This window comes from Cnephaeus nilssonii (genome assembly GCF_951640355.1).
Source record: "Cnephaeus nilssonii genome assembly, chromosome: 13".
In the NCBI taxonomy this organism is placed as follows: domain Eukaryota; kingdom Metazoa; phylum Chordata; class Mammalia; order Chiroptera; family Vespertilionidae; genus Cnephaeus; species Cnephaeus nilssonii.
In genome coordinates, this window is record NC_137084.1 from 75,291,507 (window position 1) to 75,311,667 (window position 20,161).

General features: G+C 54.2%; 1 protein-coding gene across 1 annotated transcript; it reads left to right on the forward strand.

Annotated features, from left to right (window-relative positions):
* Positions 1–983: 983 nt before the first annotated feature.
* Positions 984–9,220, forward strand: TMPRSS5 (transmembrane serine protease 5; the record flags this gene model as incomplete). The annotated part of the gene is given in 17 exon segments (XM_079789202.1): positions 984–998; positions 1,265–1,388; positions 1,721–1,792; positions 1,795–1,818; positions 2,262–2,294; positions 2,297–2,383; positions 4,146–4,344; positions 4,592–4,614; positions 4,617–4,721; positions 6,358–6,432; positions 6,435–6,455; positions 6,458–6,538; positions 8,237–8,490; positions 8,688–8,735; positions 8,739–8,791; positions 8,793–8,844; positions 9,140–9,220. Coding segments are annotated over 17 exon segments (1,347 nt in total).
* Between the last annotated feature and the right edge of the window lie 10,941 nt (positions 9,221–20,161).

Sequence of the window (20,161 nt, forward strand, 5' to 3'; positions counted from 1 at the left end):
TATATATATATATATATGCTATATATATCCCTAAAATATATCCACCTACTAGCCCTCTTATATCCACCTACTAGCCCTACTATCTTTTAGCCAAAGAGGAAGGGGTTTGTTTAATTGTTAACACCTCCTGTTGTTTTTATCTAAACTCTACAGGTCAAATAAAGGAAAAAACAATGCATTCTACAGAATATTCAATGGCTCAAGAAGATCAGTCAGGACAGCATAGAGTAGCCCATATGGTCCAGCCTACAAGCAGCTCTGCCCAAATTAACCTGGCTTTTACCTCTTTTTGGCCCCCTGACACTATTTCTCCTACCCCTCCTCTTCTGGCCCTGCATTTTCAGGATAGTTACCAAATTTTTACAAACAAGATTACAAGTCCTAGTTAACCAGACAGTAGGACAGTTTGTCCTTACCCAGGTAAAGGGACCCTACAGGCCTATACCCCAGGAAATAATCTGAATTTACTCCTTAAGCGTCCACAACATCCCCTCTCACGCAGGAAGTAATAAAAGAGAAACCAAGGACAGACCGGACCCTTTTGTCAGCAGAACGGCTTGCAGCCAGCAAGGATTAATAAAAGTCTGCCTCCCCCTTCAGTCTCCGCTGATTCCTTTTAGTCGGACTCAGCCCACCTGCACCCAGGTGCCTGAAATAAAAATCTCTTTTGATACATTATGGCCTCATGTCATAGGTACGTGACCCCGGCCCACTCCAAACCTTTCACTTACCATGTGCTGTTTCCATGACTCATCTTCAGGACTCACATGCTGATTCCTTCAGGCGGTGGTGCTGGAGGCCCACCTTAATACATCTGGAATTCCTTGTAGCCTCCCCCATCATGGCCTGTTCACTTGGGCTAAATGTTGCTGGAATGAAGGGGTGGATGGTGCACTGGGGCGGGCTCTTCTTCCTCTGAGATAGGAGGGAACGAAGAAGGATGGGATCGGAGGCTTGAGGAGGGATGTTGAGGGATTCAGCAGATGTCCTCCACTTGCGTGAGACAAGGTTTGGGGGCAAAGAGCTTAAGCTTTGGAATCAGCCCAACCTGGGTTCGGGTCTGTGCTCTGAGACTACTGGCTGTGAGAGTGAGCTGGGTGGGCTTAGGGGCTCAGGGAGAGCAGAGGGCCTGGAGGGGCATCTGGGGGAACACTCAGAAAATCCCCAAGATGGAATAGGGCTTGCCAGGGGCACTGAGGACACAGCTGATGTGCAAGTGGCACTGTAGTAGGCTGTGACCTCTTCTCCATGTTGGGGTCTTGAGAGCCTGATGCTGGAGAGCCAGACACCCATGGAGGACTGGAATGCAGAGGAGGGCCCCAGACCCGGGATCTTCAGAGCAAAACCAGGAGACGCACTGCAGAGGCCTGAGGCCCAGCAGCAACCCAGTAGGCCAGACTGGGCTGTAGGGGAATGACAGGGTCAGGGAGACCCCCGATTCTCTCCTCCCCAGACTCTTCTTGGGTCAGCCCCAAATGGTTGATGACAAGAAGCCATCTGGCCATTCACCTTAGACCTGATGTTGCTCTTGGTTTCCCATTTGGGGAGTGAGTGGGCTCTGTGGGCTTCAGGGAAGAGGGGGAAGGGAGAGGTGTCAGGAGCAGTGGGACAAACTCAAGCTGCTGCTCAGTGGCTGCCTGGCCCCGTGGTGGTGACTCGGGTGGAGTGAGGCTGGCAGGCAGGAGCAGGGCACCCAGTCCCTGTTCTGTGTCCCCCACAGGCTCCTGGGCAGGGCACTGGTGTCCCAGGCAGTGTGGCTGTGAGCTGCTGGGAGCCCTGGGACTGCTGGCTGGGTGAGTGTGGGCTCGTGGCTTCTAGGTCAGTGCTGGCCCCTTCAGTGTCGGGAGGGTCGGAGCACAAGACGCAGGGGATGCTGGGAGGAGGAGTGGGTGTGAGCAGGTGCGAAGGCAGGTAGATGAGCCAGCGTCTTTCTTGTCTGCTCTGGGTGCACAAGGGCAGACGGGGAAACTGCAGCAGGAGGCTCCACATTCCAGTCCGACAGGGAGAGGTGCCAGGTACTGGATGAGTGATCCAGGGAGGCCCTGCTCAAACATCAAGACAAGACAGCAAGCGCTGCACCTCTCCCCAGTGTGCTGGGCGGGGGACCTGCCTCAGGCAGGGTGGCCGATGAGGAGGCCCCAGGCAGCTGCTTTTGCCTCCCTCTGCCACAATGTCCTGTTATGCCCCTCGGCCCTCCAGTGGGAATCTCTTCCTTCCCCAGCCCCTCTCTGTGACCCTCCCCTTATCCTTGGGCTCTGAAGTGTTGTGTCTGTGGCCAGTGGCCTCGCAGCCCATCCCGGGACCTTACAAGATGAGGAGATGACTTTGAGCTGCTCAGAGGCCAAGGGTGAGGAAGCCCTTTCCTCCTCGCTTCCCAGCACAGGTGGGACACCCCAAGGCCTGGAGACCCCTATCCCACCCTTCACAACTCTGAGACCCCCCCCCCTTCTGGCTGGGGGCAAGAGGACCAAAATGAAGGGCCATGACTCCCCTGCCACCCATCAGCACCTCCTCCTCGGGTGGGAGGGTGGTGACACGGGCCAGTGTGCTGAGCTGCTCTCTGATTGGGGCTGTGAGCACTCCCAGGGGCTGTCTTCCTCTCAAACTGGGGCATGACCAGGAGCCCAGGCTGCTGAAGGGGTGGCAGCTTGAAGTTTGGGGCAGAGTGAGCCAGAAGTGGAGGGGAAGAGGAGCCAGGTGTGTGGGGAGACAGCGTGCCACGGGCAGGGGTCTCTGCCCAGTGGCCCCCTTGAGGGCTGGGGACATCACTATGCATCATCTCCCCCACCCCCCAACACTGTCCTCTCCTCTTTCGGTAAGGGCTGAGGTCAGAAGGTTTGATGCTGCTGGGGCTTGGTTAGAGTCAGTTACAGAAGTTAGAACCGGCTTGGAGCCTGCCTTTTGGGAGCCGGTGACTGTGGGCATGTTGCTTCTTTGAGCTTCCAGTTCCTTCTCTATGAACTAGAGGTAAACCTATTTACTGCACGAAGTTGTGAGGATAATCCGAGCTCATATATAAGAGAGGCGAGCACAGAGCCAGGAAAAAAGATGCTCAGTAAGTGGTAACCCTCACTAGTATTGTCACAAGACTCGAAACCGGAAGACGTGGACTTGGTCCTGGATCATCATTTGCAGATGATGTGACCTTGGGCAGGTTGCTTAACCTCCACGCCTTAGTTTTCCCTCTGCAGAATGGGAGGATTGTGACACCCCACAGGCTGCATGATGCTTGTGATGCAACACGTTTAAAAGCACTTGGTTAAAACACACAGCTGAAATGCTGCACAAATAGCGTTATTTTGTTCTCAGAATGGACCTCATGTCCTGGGAGCAGGGAGCCTGACACTGAGTGACCCAGACACTATCCTTAAGGCCTCTTCAGATCTACACTGGCCAGGCCCAGCTGCCCCTGCCCACCTCACACCTCTCCCCGACAGCGTACACCTCTCCTCCACGGTGCACACCTCTCCCCCACGGCGCACACCTCTCCCCATGGCACACCCCTCTCCCCACGGCACACACCTCTCCCCACGGCACACACCTCTCCCCACCTCTCCCCACGGTGCACACCTCTCCCCGACAGCGTACACCTCTCCTCCACGGTGCACACCTCTCCCCGACAGCGTACACCTCTCCTCCACGGTGCACACCTCTCCCCGATGGCACACACCTCTCCCCATGGCACACACCTCTCCCCATGGCACACACCTCTCCCCACGGCACACACCTCTCCCCCATGGCACACACCTCTCCCCATGGCACACACCTCTCCCCACGGCACACACCTCTCCCCACGGCACACACCTCTCCCCATGGCACACACCTCTCCCCACGGCACACACCTCTCCCCATGGCACACACCTCTCCCCATGGCACACACCTCTCCCCATGGCACACACCTCTCCCCACGGCACACACCTCTCCCCCATGGCACACACCTCTCCCCACGGCACACACCTCTCCCCATGGCACACACCTCTCCCCATGGCACACACCTCTCCCCACGGCACACACCTCTCCCCATGGCACACACCTCTCCCCACCTCTCCCCACGGCACACACCTCTCCCCATGGTACATGCTTCCTCTATGGCACATGCCTCTCCCCCATGGCAGGTGGGACATGGCTGTCATGCCCCGTTTCAGTGTCTTTCAGAATAAACACCGAGGACTTCCTGCTGGAAGTGCAGGTGGGGGCCCGACCAGGCTGGATCCTGGTCTGCTGCCAGGGCTTGATCCCTGCCCTGGGGGTGTGGATCTGCCAGAGCCTTGGACACCTCAGGGGACTGGGCCAGATCTGGACCTGGGGAGAGGGGGAGCTGGCTGGCAGTGGGGACCTCTGTCTGTCTGTGGGGGTCAGCATGCTCAGGGAATGGCAGGAGGCCCTTCTGCGCCTCTCCTGGCCTCCGGGCCCTGTGTCTCTCCCCTGAGGACCTCTGCTTTTGAACAAGCCTGAGTCCCAGAAGCGATCATGGTCACAGCCTCGCTCCAGCCCCGTCCTGGAGCGTCTCGTGCACGTTCCAGTATTGACCCCGCCGCGCATGCTGCAGTTTAAAGCTGTTTCCTCTGTTCTCTGCCCTTCTTCTGCCAAGATTCACTCACCACAAGGGAGTTCATCGTCTGACATCAAGCTCAGCCGCTGGCAGGAGTTTGCTCAGCTCTCCCCTGGCCTGGGAGGCCTCCTGGGGGAGGCGTGGCAGCCAGATAGGGCGTCTGAGGAGAGTGAGTGGGGTCCATTACTTCTCGGGGGGAAGCCCAGCAGCAGTCCGTCTGTCCTGGGAGCCTGGTGGGGATGACACTGGCTGCGTAAGAGGACAAAGAGTGATGACACTGCTGTGAGCCTGCCCACCCGAGGCGCATACCGTACCCTACTTGCCCCTCACAGGAACTGCAGGGGAGGTGGTTATTGTCACAGCATTTCACATGGTACTCTTATTCCCACTTTACAGGTGGGGAAACTGAGGCTTGATGAGGTAAAGGGTCTTGTCCAAGGTCACAGAACTAATAAGCAGCCAAACCAAGTCTGGAAACCAGGCTCCCGTCTCCAATCTGAGTGCTCTCTCATCCCTGCCACATTTTATTTGGATAATCTTCTGATGTCTGAGGCAAGAGTTCTTGCTCTGGCTAAGAACTGCATGGAGCCTGGAGACACTCCAGAGAAGAGGGCTCTGGGGTGGAGGGGACCCCTCCCCAAATCCGGGGTGTGGGCACGAGCTGAGAGGTCTCCACTCGGCCTGGACTTCCTCCAGCTGCCTGGCAGCTTCCTGGGCGGGCTGAGCATCCCCCAGCGCTCTAGAGCCTCGCACCCTTGCAACACCTTTCCCGATGCCTCCTCACCTGAGCCACCTGGACAGGCACAGGGAGCAGGGGTGGGACTGACCCCGCCAGGAGAGCCGGTAGGCTGTGGGTTTGGGAAACCAGAAGAGACTAAGATCCAGGCTGGGGGCTGCTGGGGGCAAGAGAGGAGTGAAGAGAGAGAAGAGGGCCTGGGTCCGAAAGGAACTGAGGCTTATGTGAAGGAAAAGGAGGGGAGAGAGGAGAGCAGGGATGCGGATACACAGGCCAGGCCAGGGCTTGGGATAGAGACTGGAATAAGCCTGGGAAGCAGCATTGCAGAGTCCTGTTCACTCAGCACGCGCTTATCCAATCATCCAGCGAGCACGCTTTTACCTGGGGCCCCTCGTGGGAACAGCTAGGCTTTGTCCCTCAAGAGTTCTTGATTTGTGACTTTGGGCCCTACTCAAATCAACTCTCGGGGGCCACTGAGTCCGGCTGTGCTGGGGCCACGGGGCCTGTGTGCACCGCTGTCCTGAGACCGTGGCAGCAGATGGCCGTGGCCACATGAGGGCCCGCTCTGAGCCCAGCCTTCCTCCGTGCCGAGTGGGGCTCAGCTCCACTGCTCCCTGCCGGGGTCTGGCTGGTGCCTGTTTGGCAGGGACACCGGCAGGCAGTGAAATGCGCATGTTGCAGTGAGGAAACTGCTGTGGGAGAGGGACGTGACCGTCCGCAGGGAGTGGGGAGCCAGGACTGATGGCAGCTTTTCTGGCTCGGCCCTTCGGTATCATCCAAGGCCCTTCGGTGCTTGTTGTGGAAAGTGGAGAGAGCTATGCAGGAGCGAGCGGGTGGAGATGGCAGATGACTCACAGTGCTTCCCTTCTCTGTCCATCGGGACTTGAGCACTTATTAAGCACCGGCTGCATGCCCAGTGTCTTGCCAGCTGCGAGGGGATACTGAGGCGTGGGTTCTGGGAGCTTGCAATCTGCGCTGGGGGTCCCCTCTCTGGCCGGCTCCTCCACCCACCACCTCACTCATGTCAACTTTTTCTGCCCTTGCGTCCCCGGGCTCCGCGTGGCTCCAGTGTGCAGTTTGAGGCTGGCCCGCCTGGCCAGCTGGCGGGTCCATGCGGGGCTGGTCAGCCACATGGTCAGGCCCCACGAGGACCTGTGGGGGAGAGGGTCACCCCCACCCTCTCTACAGTGCCCAGAATCACAGCTACGACGTTGCTCTCCTGCGGCTCCGCACGCCGCTCACTTTCTCGGGTGAGGTGCTGGCCCTGGGCAGGTGCAGGCTGTGGAGAGAGGCAGACCCGGGAGGGCCGGGAGCGGCTGACTTCTGAGGTTTCCTCCTCGTGCTGTGAACGTTGAAGTACTCAGTGCATTTGGCGACCATGGTGACTTCAGCATCAACTGGACCTGAAGTTGCACCAGCTCTTCCACCTGCTCTCGTGGGGACAGAGGTCTGGCCCTTTTCGTGCTGGGCTGGGGGCGGGATTTGCCTGGAGGTCCCTACAAGAGCTTTGTAGTGGTCTCATCTACCAGCAGCCGCTCCACCCGTCTGCAGGCGGGTGCCAGGTCCCAGCCACCTCCTTACAATGAATAAGATTTCTTCTATTTTCCCAAATATCCTTTCACTCATTCCTCACAACAACCCTGTCAGGTATATGAGGCAGGTATGTACAGAGAGGACACCGCGGTTAGCGAGGGAAGTGACTCTCAAGTCCACATGGCAAGTAGTTCCTGAGCCGAGCATCCTGACTGCAGGGCCAGGACTCCGCATCACACATGTGCACATGCACACTCCCCTATAAACATGCACACTCACACAGTACATGCTCACACTCACTTACATGCACATGCGCATTCCCATGCATACACGCTCACACCATAGACACTCACAATACTCCATACACACTCATGCACACTCCCATGCACACACACTCATACCATACACACTCTCTCCTGTGCACACACGCTCACACCATACACACTCATGTACACACACTGACAAATACTCAGCACTCCTCCATCCCATTGCTACCTGTACCCTTGGGATTCCCGAACAAAAAGTTGTTGCTGTATTTCTTTCACACATGTTATATATGGGTACTCTCTCAACTGCTGTTCAAGAGTGACTGTTTCTAAATTGTCTTAAATATATTTGAGAGGAGAACTTTAAGTTCCTACCTGAGTGGAGAGCCAATGTTACTTCCAGTGAATAGACCACCGCAAAGCACCCAGAGTGAAACAGCACAGTGTTAGCTCCAGCCAGGGGCTGCCTGCAGAATCGCGGGCCGGGCCTGCTCCCCGTGTTTCAGTGGAGGTTGACAGGCATCGAGAGAGGCACAGAGGGGCGCCGGACGGAGTCTTTCTCCTGGATGTGGTTGGAGGGACTGAACCAGAACGGGAAGGAAACTACTCTCTCCCCAGGTGACTGAGTTAATGGCATGCCTGCATTCTACCTAAGAACATGTGTGGGCTTCACCTGTCGGGCATTTTGGAAACAATGCCCCAAGAAGGCCAAAACACCCTGGGGAAACCCCAAAGGAGTTCACATTGGGACAAGCTGGGTACAAACACCCAGGAGAATTTGCGTTGTTCCTCAGTGCCCAGGTGGGGGGTGTGCAGCCTGTACTCAGCCCTAGAGGGCGCCCTGCCACTGCACTCTACACACCGTCCTGTGTGTGAGCGGGACCCTGGAGGTGGTACAGTGCACAACCCCCACGGCCCCCAGGAGGCCTGGCTGGTGGAGACCAAGAGCCAGGCCTGTTTGAGAAGGGGAGGAGGACCTGCCCGCCCTGGCAGTCTCCCCTGTGTGGGTCTCTCTGAGAGAATAACCCCTGGGTTTCCCCTAAACTCAGACCCTTTAGTTACTTTTGGTCTCCTTGTTCCAGCAGTGCCCAGGCCTCAGTATTCGGGGTGTATGTGTGAGGGAGGTCTACTCCTCCTCTTTACTCCCAGCCCCCAAGTCTTGGGACACTGTGCTCCGAGGCCTCTGTGTTCCTGGGCCTTGCTTTATACCCTGCGGCCTTGCTCTGTGCCCCTTCATCTTCACGGCTGCCTCCCGCAACCCACACTGGGACACGCTGCAGGACACGGTAGTGCTGCTGCTCAGCGCCCAGCTCTGCAACAGCTCCCGCGGGTATAGCCGGGGCCCTCACCGTCCCCCCAGGCTGTGTGCCAGCTACCTGGACAGGAGGGCTGATGCCTGCCAGGTGTGGCAGCAAAGGGGCCAAGGAGGAAGGTGGGGCGGGGTCTTGCTGTGGCTGGGTCCCTGGTCTGAGCAGCCTGTCTAGGAGGCGGAGGCTGAAGCAGGAGGGGCCGGAATGGAGGGTCTGCTCCCCGGGAAGGCCTGGTGCCCCTTCACCTGGAAGGACTGACTGCCTGTTTCTCTGGTCTCTGGACCCCTCAGGGGGATAGCGGGGGTGGGGGGGCGCTGGTGTGCCCAGATGGGGGCACATGATGCCTTGTGGGGGTGGTCAGCTGGGGTCGAGGCTGCGCCGAGCCCAAGCACCCAAGTCTATGCCACGGTTGCTGAGCTTTTGGACTGGGTCCATGACATGGTGTGGGTGAGTGTGGGGGCCGGGGTGGGGGAGGGGAGGTTTGCAAAGGACCTGTCCCTCAGAAACTGTGACCTAAGCTTACCCTTTAGGCCTGGGCGTGGCTGGGGGTGGGGGAGGAGCACAGGAATGTTCCCAGAGTAAGAGGAAAAGGAAATGATGCATAGAACGCTGAATCCATTGGATTTCTACCCATGTAAGCACTGGCTGGGGAGAGCAGACCTGAGTTAGTACTATAGCCCCAATCTGCCACTGACTGGGTGACCTTCGGCAAGTTTCTCACTTGGTAAACCTCCGTTGCCAGGTAACAGCCATTGTGGCGCCCTTGCATGCTAGTGTGAGGATTGAATACGGCAAGAGCTGTACGCGGCCTGCGGAATCCTAGGTTGGAGCGAGTGAGCCTGGGGTTCCCTGTGGACGTCTTGATGACCGTCACTCGCCCCTGGTTTCTAAGGCAGTTACTAGGGCCTGCATTCCCTACGCTGGGGGCAGAGGTCAGCGTTTAGCAGTTTGGGTTTGGCAACTAATTCTTGTGTGACTCTGGGCAAGTCACTCGCCTTCCTCTGTCCCGAGGGAGGGCCTAGTGAGATAACGTGTATAAAAACACGTTACTTGTATCCAGTGCCTTACAAAGGCAGGGCGTGGCAAGGGAAAACGCTGCAGGTTGGGCAGGGGGTGGGTGGGGGAGAACGAGCTTTATGGATTACGGGGGACACATGCCTCCAACTTGTCATTCAAACCTTACAAAAAACCCAGAGAAGCGAGTATTGTTAGCCCATTTGCTGGAAGTAGAAATGAAGGTTCTGAATGGTTAAGTGATTTATTAAAATAAAAGTTACTCAGCTAGTGGGTGGATCCAGCTCCCTTCTCTGTCAGCTCAGGACTCCCTCCCCCAGCCCTGCCCTTTCCTCCTCCTCACTGCAGAGCCTCCTATTTTGGGGGTCTCTGGCAGGTCCACTAGATGGAGGAGAAGCGGACCCCGATGCAGAAGATATGGATGTCCTATTACCGCACATGACACAGTCCCCACCCACTGGCCAGCCCCTGGGTGTACCGCCTCACCGGTTGGGCCCTGATTTCTAGACCCTCTATCTCACCAGAGAGCCCCAGCTACAGAGGAAGGCTGGTCAAGGTTGGGACCATGGGGAGCCGATGGACATGGGGGAGGAGCTGGAGAGGAAGAGGCTGCTGGAAGCAGCTGGGAGCTGCCTTCTGCCCTCTCCCCTCCCAGCCCCTGTGCCCATCACGTGGGAGGATGTTCAGGGATGCTCTGGGCCTGCCTTCTCCCTGTGCGCTCAGGTGGGCGGTGGTGGGAGCAGTGCCCCCTTAGAGGAGCCCCTGGCTCTGGAGGCTCCTGGGAAGATGGGGTCAAGGCTGGACCAGTCCAGATTAAGCCCCTGGAGTCGGATCCTCCCCACTCTCCACGGTTGGTCTCACCTACTTCCTGTTCCTACCTGGCTCTGCCTGGCCCTGCTGGGGCAGAGGTAGGAGTGGGGACACTGGAAGGACACTCTGGTTGGTGTTGGAATAGGGTGTTGGCTTTAAACGACAGTTCTGTGAACTGGTCCAAGGAGTTCTTTTATTAAAGCGAAGTGATGTCTGGTAACGGTTCTTTCTCTTTCTCTTTCTCTTTCTCTTTCTCTTTCTCTTTCTCTTTCTCTTTCTCTTTCTCTTTCTCTTTCTCTTTCTCTTTCTCTTTCTCTTTCTCTTTCTCTTTCTCTTTCTTTCTCTCTCTCTCTCTCTCTCTCTCTCTCTCTCTCTCTCTCTCATTTATGGGTAGAATTACCATTTTCCTTTTATACATGTTTCTAAAGCTGTGGAACTGACTCCTGCTCATTTCTCTAGACTTTTGGCATGTACTTATTTAATTCTTTACATTTGTTAAGTCTGCGTGCAGGATGCTGCCCAGCCTCCTCGGTGCTGAGATGCTGCAAGTCTGAGAAACACGCATGTCACTGCTGTCTGGGAGTTCTGGCTTCGCCACAAGACCCATCTCTCCTTAGCGCTTAGCTCCTGATTCAGACCCGAGCCTTGGGGCGTGGGGAGCTCTCCTTCTGCGGTGATGCTCAGCACTTTTCCTGGCTAAGCTTCTCCCGGGCGGCTCTCCTCTTGAGCAATTGAAATGCAATTGGCATCTTGTTTCTAAAAACTGCAATGGATTTTTTATGGTGCTTACCCAAGGAAGTGCAATTAGCATGTAGCAACAACACAGTTTTCCCCTGAGTTTATCAGCATGTTTAAAGGGGTGGTAGAAATGAATATTCATTCCAGGAGGGCCTGCTGCCATTGGTGTGTTCTGAACAAGGGCCTCCCGCATTGTCTCTGGATCCGGGAGTGGCTGCAGGTCTGCTGGGAGCAGCCGCCCGGAGGTCAGTACTCACCACCCCCTGAGGTACAGCTTCAGGGCAGCCCATGCCCCTGGGCAGGGAGGAGTCACCAGCAGGCCCATCAACTGTGATCTTTCTTGTGTTTCTGATGAACATTTGCTTATTCAAAGGGGTGTGTGTGTGTGTGTGTGTGTGGGGGGTGGGGTGGGGTGGGGTTGTTGATTGCAGTCATTATGACCTGTTAATAATTAGTAACATTTGAATACTACTTCACAGTTTATCAACCCTGCTCACATGTGGTATCTCATTTAAGCCTCACAACACCTATGTGGTGAACATACTGTTATCGTGCCCGTCTTATAAGCAAGAAAATTGGTTCAGAAAGATTAAGTGACTTTCCGAGACCAGCCAGCTAGTAAGTGTCAGGGTCCAAATGTGACCTAGGTTTTTTACTCCAAATCCACATCACTGTTGGCACATGGATTAAGGAGGAGTGTAGAACTGGAAGGAGCCTGGCATACTCACCTGCCTGCAGTGATACTTTCTATAGGTGAGGGCATCAAACCCTGGCTCCCACTGGAGACCCTTAGGTAAAGTTCCTACCGATTCCCGGTTCTCCATGAGATTCAGGGTCTGACTCAAATGTTACACAGGAGCGTCTTCACAGGAGAGGATGAAGAGAACCTGCTCAGAGAGTTTGCTGACAGCGATTCCCTGTTTGCCTAAAGGAGCTCCTGCCAGGAGACCAGGCATTTCTGCCGACTCCGAGGCTCTGACCTGCCCTTCCTATCGGCACCTGCCTCTCCAGGCCTTAGGAAAGGGAGAAGTGGGTGCATTCCTGGGCTGGCTGTGGGAGTGCAGGGGGGGAGATGGGGGCAAGGCAAGGTGGGGAGAAAGGATTTTAATGAGGACCAGATGGGCGCCCAGCCGTGTTAAGCTTGTGGAGAATTCAGAGGCAGAGAAGCCACTGCCTTATTGGAGCAGAGACTTATTTGCCATGAACTATTGGCGGCCAGCCAGGCAGGAAGCTGTGGGATGCTGGTAAACGCTAAGCAAGCTCCAAGCACCTCTTGTTGAGTAAGTCAGGGCATCTCTGTGTGCGGGAGGCCTGTGGTCTCCTCCGGAGGACTCGGAGTTTCACCGGCCTGGACTTTCCCTGGGCGGCTCCTGGCTGTCTTGTCCGGGAGAGCCCTTCTCTCGTCCATCCCTCGGTCCCGCTTTTCCTAGAAGGGCTGCTGCGAACAGGGGCAGCCCTGCCCTCCCTCAGAGGGTTCCTCGGCCTCTTTTCTGCATTTGGTTTCTGCAAGCGCTGGGCTCCCCCACAGCAGGACAAAACAGAAGCCGCTTTTCCTCAGGCTTCCCATTGCTTTTCTCGTGCTTCTGCCCTCTCCTGGCCCTACACTTAGGACCCTCCTGACCACTCAAAAGAGAACCCACCTGCACCTCCTCTCACTCTTCCGCCTCCCTCAGCATCCTGGGTCCCTCCCCACCTCACCACTCAGGCCCCCCAGAATACATCTGCATTAGCCGCACCCGCAGACCCTGCTTCCAGCTAAACTGATTGGCGCCCATGGCGACTCTGTAAACTGCACCTCGCCTCCCCCACCTCTGGGAAGGTGGGAAGTAGCCTCCTACGCCTGAAGGAGAGGCTGGCTTTCTTACACGTGCCATGTCTGGGACAGGGAGAGGTGGCACAGCGGGCACAGTGCCCCGAGGCCCCGGGAAAGCAGTCCGGGACCTGCTGGACGGTTTCACGTGAGTTGGTGCTAGAGCGACCGAGCTGGAGGCTCACAGGATGGAGAGCGGAGTCCTGGCTTCGGAGGGCGCAGGGGGCCCCCAGACGGCAGGGGCTTCACAGCCTGGGCCCGGGCTCCTCAGCTTCCCCTCCCAAGATCCCTCTGGCTGTGGCACCGGGTGGTGGAGAGTCTGAGGCTCTAACCACCCGCAAATGTACTGCCCTGAGCTACTGACTCAGCCTCCCTGGAGTTTGGTCTCGCACCTGTCAAATGAGGGGTCTGGGTCAGGTGACCTCCATGGACCTGCCTCGTCAGGCCAGTGTCACTCAAACCTCCGGTGCCTCTGAGACCTCGGCCTGCCCACAGCTTCCAGCTGGGACCCCTGGGGAGCAGAGCCTGTCCCCTGGGACAGGTCTGAAGGAGTAGGTGTGCTCCAGTTCAGGCCACACAGGACAGCACTCCAGCTCTCCCCTCCAGCTCTGCCCTCCCGGTCCCTGGGAGCAGGAGCTCCCTGCAGCAGATGTTAAAGCCATTTGCCCCTGTGTCCTGCTGCCCAGTGTTCGTGCCCTGGCAAGGGCGTGAGCACAAGTCAAACCCTGGATCTGGCACTGCTCTCGACTGCTCCCTGGCCCCCTCCCCACCCCCTGCTCTGTGTGGGGCTCCTGGGCCTCAGCATCCTTAAACCAGTGAGGGAATTTCCTCCTCCCTCCGCGGAGACCATGACACTTTCATTTGGAGCCTTTTCCCTGGATAGTTCCCAGCTGGCCACAGAGCCCTCTGCCCTCCAGCACTTCCCCACGCGTGAGGCAGAGTAGTGAGGGAGGTTTCGGCTTTCAGAACTTCACGGGCTTGGGTCCATGCCTTCTCTGTCCCGAGCCACATGCCAGGCCTAGGGATGGAGGATCCATCCCCACATCCCCTCAGGTGACTCCACCTCCTCCGTTTGATCAGGACTGTGCTGGTTTAAACACAGAAGGCCTTACAGGGTGTGCTGCCAATGGGTCTCCCAGAAGAAAGGACCTTGGGTTGGGCTGTCTGTCACTCATGGTCCTGACAATGGGAACTGTGGAGAAATGGCTTTTATCATGGCTGAGCCTGGGATGGGCTAGGTGGGCCTGGGCTGGGCTGGGCTAGGTGGACCTGGGCTGGGGTTAGGACTTGGAAACTTTGAGCTGAAATGGACTTTGACTGGGACCAGTGTTAACTGTGCATGCATGCCCAAGGCTATACAAGCCATTTCTTGCTGATATTTGTTCATATAAAAATATTTAAACCTGTAAAGAATTTTTGTGAGTTTATTTGAGCCAAACTGTCTACAATTGCCGGGAAGCAGAATCTCAATGGATTGGGATAAAGCTCCAGAGAATGGCAGGTTTTCATTTTGTTTTATATATTACAATCAAAGGAAGAGATGTAAGTGGGTTACATGAAATCCATTAGTGATAGGTTAGAAAGGCAGGAGAAAGCAAAGTGGAAAAACCTCTGGGATTGGATAAAAAGTAAAATGATAGATTATATATTAGGTAGATCTGTTATACCTGTCAATATCTAGTGCAGGACAGTGTCAAACACTGTTTCTGACTAATTAGGTCAGGTAAAGACTCAAAGCCTCCAGAGACCACCTCTGACTACCGACTGAGAGGAATCCATCTTGTATTGCTCTCAGGCAATTGTACTCACATGTGGCAAGAGATTTTTTTTCAACAGGGTGGGGCATTTGCTTCTGCCTAGAGGCTAATTATACTCAGTCTCTTAATGGGCCTCAGCAACTCCACACCTTGGGGTAAGTTGTTTTCCAATAGGGTGGGTCAACTGTCTTCCACCCAGGCAAGGCCACCTGTATAGCAAATGTCTATGTGAGAAAGATGACTTCCACAGCATGAGGGAATGACTCAGCACATGGAATCGGGGTGTCTGCCTTCTGAGCTCTAACCCCAGAGCCCCTGATCCTGGCTTCCGCTCACACAGCACCAGTACACTGTGCCCTCCCTCTGCTGGAGCATAAGGTGGGTGGCCCACAGGGAATTTGGGCATTGACCCATTAGGAGGAGGGTGCCTGAATTTCCAGCTGTCTCTCCCTGGCAGACAGCAACCCTGCTGCTTTTCACAAGCAGATGTTATGTGGGTAGCCTTCTCAATTGTGGCAGTCTCTGCTGTGGGGCCCAGCTTGGAGATTAGATCCCAGAGTTCTCAGTGGCAACTCCTGTCAGCTGAGATATCTCTCCAGAACTTCAGTTGCTGTCTGTGGGAGCCCAGACAGCCCTTTTGTGCCTCTGCCCCTCCTACCAGTCTCTATACGGTCTCTACTTTTGGTCCTCGGTTTTCAGGGTTCTCTTCATCGAGTCTTCCATTGATTATTCATGAAGTTTTTCTTTATTTCAGTTTGTTTCTGGGAGCATGTCCATACAGCATCCACTTACTCTGTCGCCATTTTTAATCTTGACACATACAGTCACTTAGGTGAGTATAGAATAGTTAACAGTCAACTAAGAGCAGGATAACAATAACAATGGAGGAATTTATGGTCTCCATCCTGGCACCCAGGTGCATTTGGTTGTACCCTGAGGGGTCCGGAAAAAGAGAAGTTACAAATTACCCTGACATTTCACAAGTATGTTATCTTAGATGCAAAAAAACCATCGGCTCACTTAAGGTAAAGATTAACCTTTGTCAGGGAAGATACTGGCCTATGACATGATTACCCACTATAAATTGCTTTTTGTTAAAGTTTTAATTTCAGACCATCCTTTGTGGTTACTTTAGGTCTTTGATTTTGCAAGACTGCCATGCAGGCCTTCCCTGAGCTTGTCAGGTTAGCATGTGGCCCCTTTTGTGTCCACACATTGTACTGTTCCTGGGGCCACCCAAAGATTGGCCAATTAATCCTAATAGGTCTTTGCACAATTAATCCTAATAGGTCAAAACGGGTGGTGGGAAGTAGCAGAAGAGAGGAAACACCAGCCCTGAAGAGGGATTGGGGTGGCCCCGGGCAGTGGTATGATGATATGATCTGTGTGTGTGTGTGTGTGTGTGTGTGTGTGTGTGTGTGTGCGCCTGTGTTTATCTGTGTATCTGTTTGGGTCGGTATGTGTTTTGTGTGCATGTCTGTGTGCTTTGTGTGTACAGGTGTGTCTTGTGGGGGACTTGAAGGGCCTAAGGAAAGAGGAGGATGTGAGGGTCTGGGGAAGGTTCTACAGAATCCCTTCCCTAACCCTGAAGGCAGAGCTGGTGGAGATTCTGGCCAGTGTCCACATATAGGGCCCCACCTCCTTTACTAGTAGCTGCCCCCTTCAGGGCCAATGTCAGGAGAATTCTCACACAGAGTACCGTACTTCTTCCTCATCAAAAATGTCCCATCTTTTGAGGCTGCCACACTAATCGTCCCCCTCTACACACACACACTCACATGCTCACACACAGGCTCAGTGCTTTACCCTGGCAGGCATGGTCATAAATTACTAGAAAGAATTAATCAGGCAGTTATATATAATAAATACAGACCTGTAGTAGTGTGTGTGTGTGTGTGTGTGTGTGTGTGTGTGTGTGTGTGCGCACGTGTGTATGTGTGTACGTGCCTGTGTGATCATTTGCCACACGGGGTTCTGAATCTGAAGTCATCCATTCAGGACTGCTTCCCCAGGCCCTCTTTAACATTGTGGGGCTTGGGGCACGAGTGTGGGTGGAAGGCACATGCCATATGTGTCAATACCACACCCAACTAGCAAACGCTTAAATTAAAAATGCCCTCTCTCTTGCCATGACAAACATTCCCTGTTAAGGATGTGGAAGTCCAGGTTCAAATTTAGAATCCCTGAATCCCTGGATTATGTCCGGGCTCCTGCAGGAGGGGAGAGCCAGCTGTGGCTCCCTTCTCTCCCACTCCCTGGTCCATCCCCTGCTACACCTGGCCTGTGGCAGCCATGCGGACCTCCCCTCCTTAGGGTGGGCCCAGCAGTGGGGTGGGTCTGCCCTCAGGGACAGAGGTCCAGGGCCTCTTGAATTCAGGGTCTAGAAGGGAGCTTGTGGGCCCAGGTGGGCACATTATCTCAGCTGTGTGAGCTTCTCCCCTTAGGGAGGGTCTGGTCAAAAGGGCCAGGACAGCAAGGCTGGGACTGGGATGAGGCAAGTGGGGTGTCACTGTCAGGGTCACCCAAGGGCAGATTGTCTCCTGCCTCACCCCAATTTTGGCCCTGCAGGACAGGGTTCTCTAGAGTGGGCCACTCAGAGCAGGCCAACTCCTCTTGTCTGGTCTCATGGGGGCTGAAATTTACTTCTGCCCATCAGGTCAGACAGAGGTAAGGTGACAGAAGTGGACTCTCTCTCCTGTGCACTCCACTCCCCCAGAGTACCGTAAAGCACGTCAGCTACAGTTCGGGGAGCTCCACTTCCAGGTCAGCCCAGCAGCATGGCGCCCCCTGGGCTCACAGTCAGTGGAAAATACCCAGGATGATTCATTCAAAATCCCCACTCAGGTGCCTCTCAGAAATGAACTGAAATAAACGTGAGGAAAAACTCCAGTGTACCAACAGATCAGAATAATCTCACAGAATAGAGTTCAATAAAAACTAAGGTGAGTCAAAGCTAATTAGAAATATGGAAGTATTGGGGCGGGGAAAGGCTGTGGGAGAGGAGCTGGAAATGAATTTGTGTGCATTTTGGAGAGGCCTGGATTAAATTTGGACTGAATTGTACCTCCCCACCCCGTCCCCCAATGTGCTTGTGTTGAAGCTCCAATCCCCAGTGTGACTGTATGTGGAGATAAGGCCTTTAGGAAGGTAATTACAGTTAAAGGAGGTTATAAGGGTGGGGCCCTGACCCCATAGGACTGCTGTCCTTATAAGAAGAGGAACAGGTATCAGAGCTCTCTCCTCATGCACACAGAGAAGAAGTCATGTGAGGACACAGCAAGAAGTTACCATCGGCAAGCCAGAGGGGAATCCACCCCAGAAACCGACCAACCCAGGTGGCACCTTGATCTTGGACTACGAGGCTCTGTTGTTTGAGCCAGTCTGTGGTATTCTGTTATGACAGCCCTGGACTAATAGGAAACTAAATCAGCGAGAGAGTGCTCTTAAACAGAACACATCCAAGAGCAAGCACAGGGTGTGCCCCTAGAGCCTGTCACTCAGCTATTTGTGGGAGGCATTTAGGAGAGCCTGGGAGGGGAGAAGAGAAAGGCGCTGGGCAGGAGCCCACAGCCTGGGCTCTAACATGGCCTCCATCATGAGTTAATGAACCCCGCTCTCACTGGAACCCTGCTGAGTTTATACTTTCTCCTCTACGTAATGGAACTGATGATATATGTCCTGCTTAATTTGCAGAGCTGGTGGGAAGACCAAGTACAATCAAATAATGAGAAGGCTGTGAAGGTTGCATAGAGCAAGGCAGATGTAAAGGTTGTTTCTCACCTGCATTGTCCAATCTGCCAGGTCATGTTCACCCAGTTGAAGCTGGTTTGCTCCAGCCATGCCCATCCAAGCCTTGAGCACCCAGGACTGAGTACAATAGTTCTGCCTTCAAGGTATGCATGATCTAGATGGAGGCAGACACTAAGGACCAGCTATCTCTTTTACTTGACAAAAGAGCAAAAATGTGGAAGATTTTGAGCGTTTGCTATAATTACTTTACAACCATTTACAGGCAGATGTTTGTTGCCAAGAAGGAACTGATGTGGTAAATGTAGACATTTCCTACCTACTATCATTTTTTTAAGAAAACCAGTGGAGGCAAATGATGTTTTGATCATAACCTCACGAGTGTGGTTTCCATACCAACCTATTCCTGCAGAATAAAAAGCCCAAGACGAAAAGCTGCCTCTAATTCACCATGTGGCTAGCCTTGGTTGAATGGTGGTTTAGAGAAAAAACTGAAGCCCACCCCCACAGTGCCCAGCCAGAGTGTGTGCGTGCCCACACACGGGCACACAGCACAGGAAGGTAACTCGCCTGGTGCCCTCCAAGTTGTCAGATCAGGCTCTCTCTGGAACCCTGGGTTCTAACCCTGGCCTGTTCCTTCATGTCTTTGGGTCTCAGTTCCTCATCTGTACAATAGAAGCCATACTGCCTCATAAGTTTTATTGTCAGGAAACTGAAATGAGATCAAAGGTATAATTATCTCAAAAGAGCAAGAACAGAGTAGTCGCACAGGCAGTCCAGAACATGGCTTAGTGTGGGGGCTTCTTCCATGCTCCCAGGGGGGTGGCAGGCATGGCACGAGAAGCTGCGTCTAGTTTTGTGCCTACCTTGTCAGAACAGTCACCTTAGAGGACTCAGCCTGTCAGCTCTGTCCTGCTGGCCTCGGACCACCCCGTCTTCCCTCCCTCCCCACTCCCTTCTCATCTCATGCCTTTCCTTCTTCCCTCTCCCTCTCCACCCTCCTTTCCTTTGTGGAACTGAACACCATTGTGTGCCGGATGTAAAGATAGATTTGACAGCAGTACAAGCTCGCAGTCCCATGGAACTTAGAGACACACACCACCTTTCAGTACAGGGGCGGGAGTAAGGCCAGACTGGCTAAGGAGAGTCTGCTTAGTTGGGCCTTGACTGAAGAATGTCAGAACTGAGCTGGGGCAGCGGAGGGGTTGGGACTGGGAGGGGAACAGAGAACAAAGGCATTTTGGCCAAGGGAACAGCATGAAATGCTCATTTCCTGGGAAATAGCAAGTAGTTTTGTGTAGGTAGTTCTATGATTGTTGACCCGGAGCAGGGTCTGACCCAGGGAATGTATGGAGCCAAGCAAGAGAGTCTTTACTCTGTGCCATGGGAAACAGGGAGGAGCCACTGGAAGTGTCAAGCAGGAGGGAGTCACTGTCATGTTTAATGAGAGTATCTGAGGGTGTAATGGAGAGGTTACTCTGAGAGAAGTGTTCAGGTGGGCCCGGGGCACTGGCATAGCATAGTGTAGGGTCGCAAACTCCTTCTAAAGATAAGATCTTTATTTGGAACTCTTAAATATACAAGAGAAAAAGCAATGTTTTATTAGTATGCATTTATTTTATAATTTCAGCTTGGTGATGCCTACTTTGTATAAAATCAATGTGCATGATGATGTCGTTCTGATGAGCAGAGGAAGTTGAAGTCAGGGCTATGCATCAAATCCCAGAGTTACAGCAGCTGCAAGACCCAGTTTATTTCCAGATTTTGGTTTTGGATGCATAGCGCTAAGAAATCTGACAGAGTTGGTTAAGTAGTTGCTAATAGCCGTGGTTTCTCACAGCTTGACTTTTAGTTTCAGGACACTCTAATTAAAAAGGGAAAATGCCAT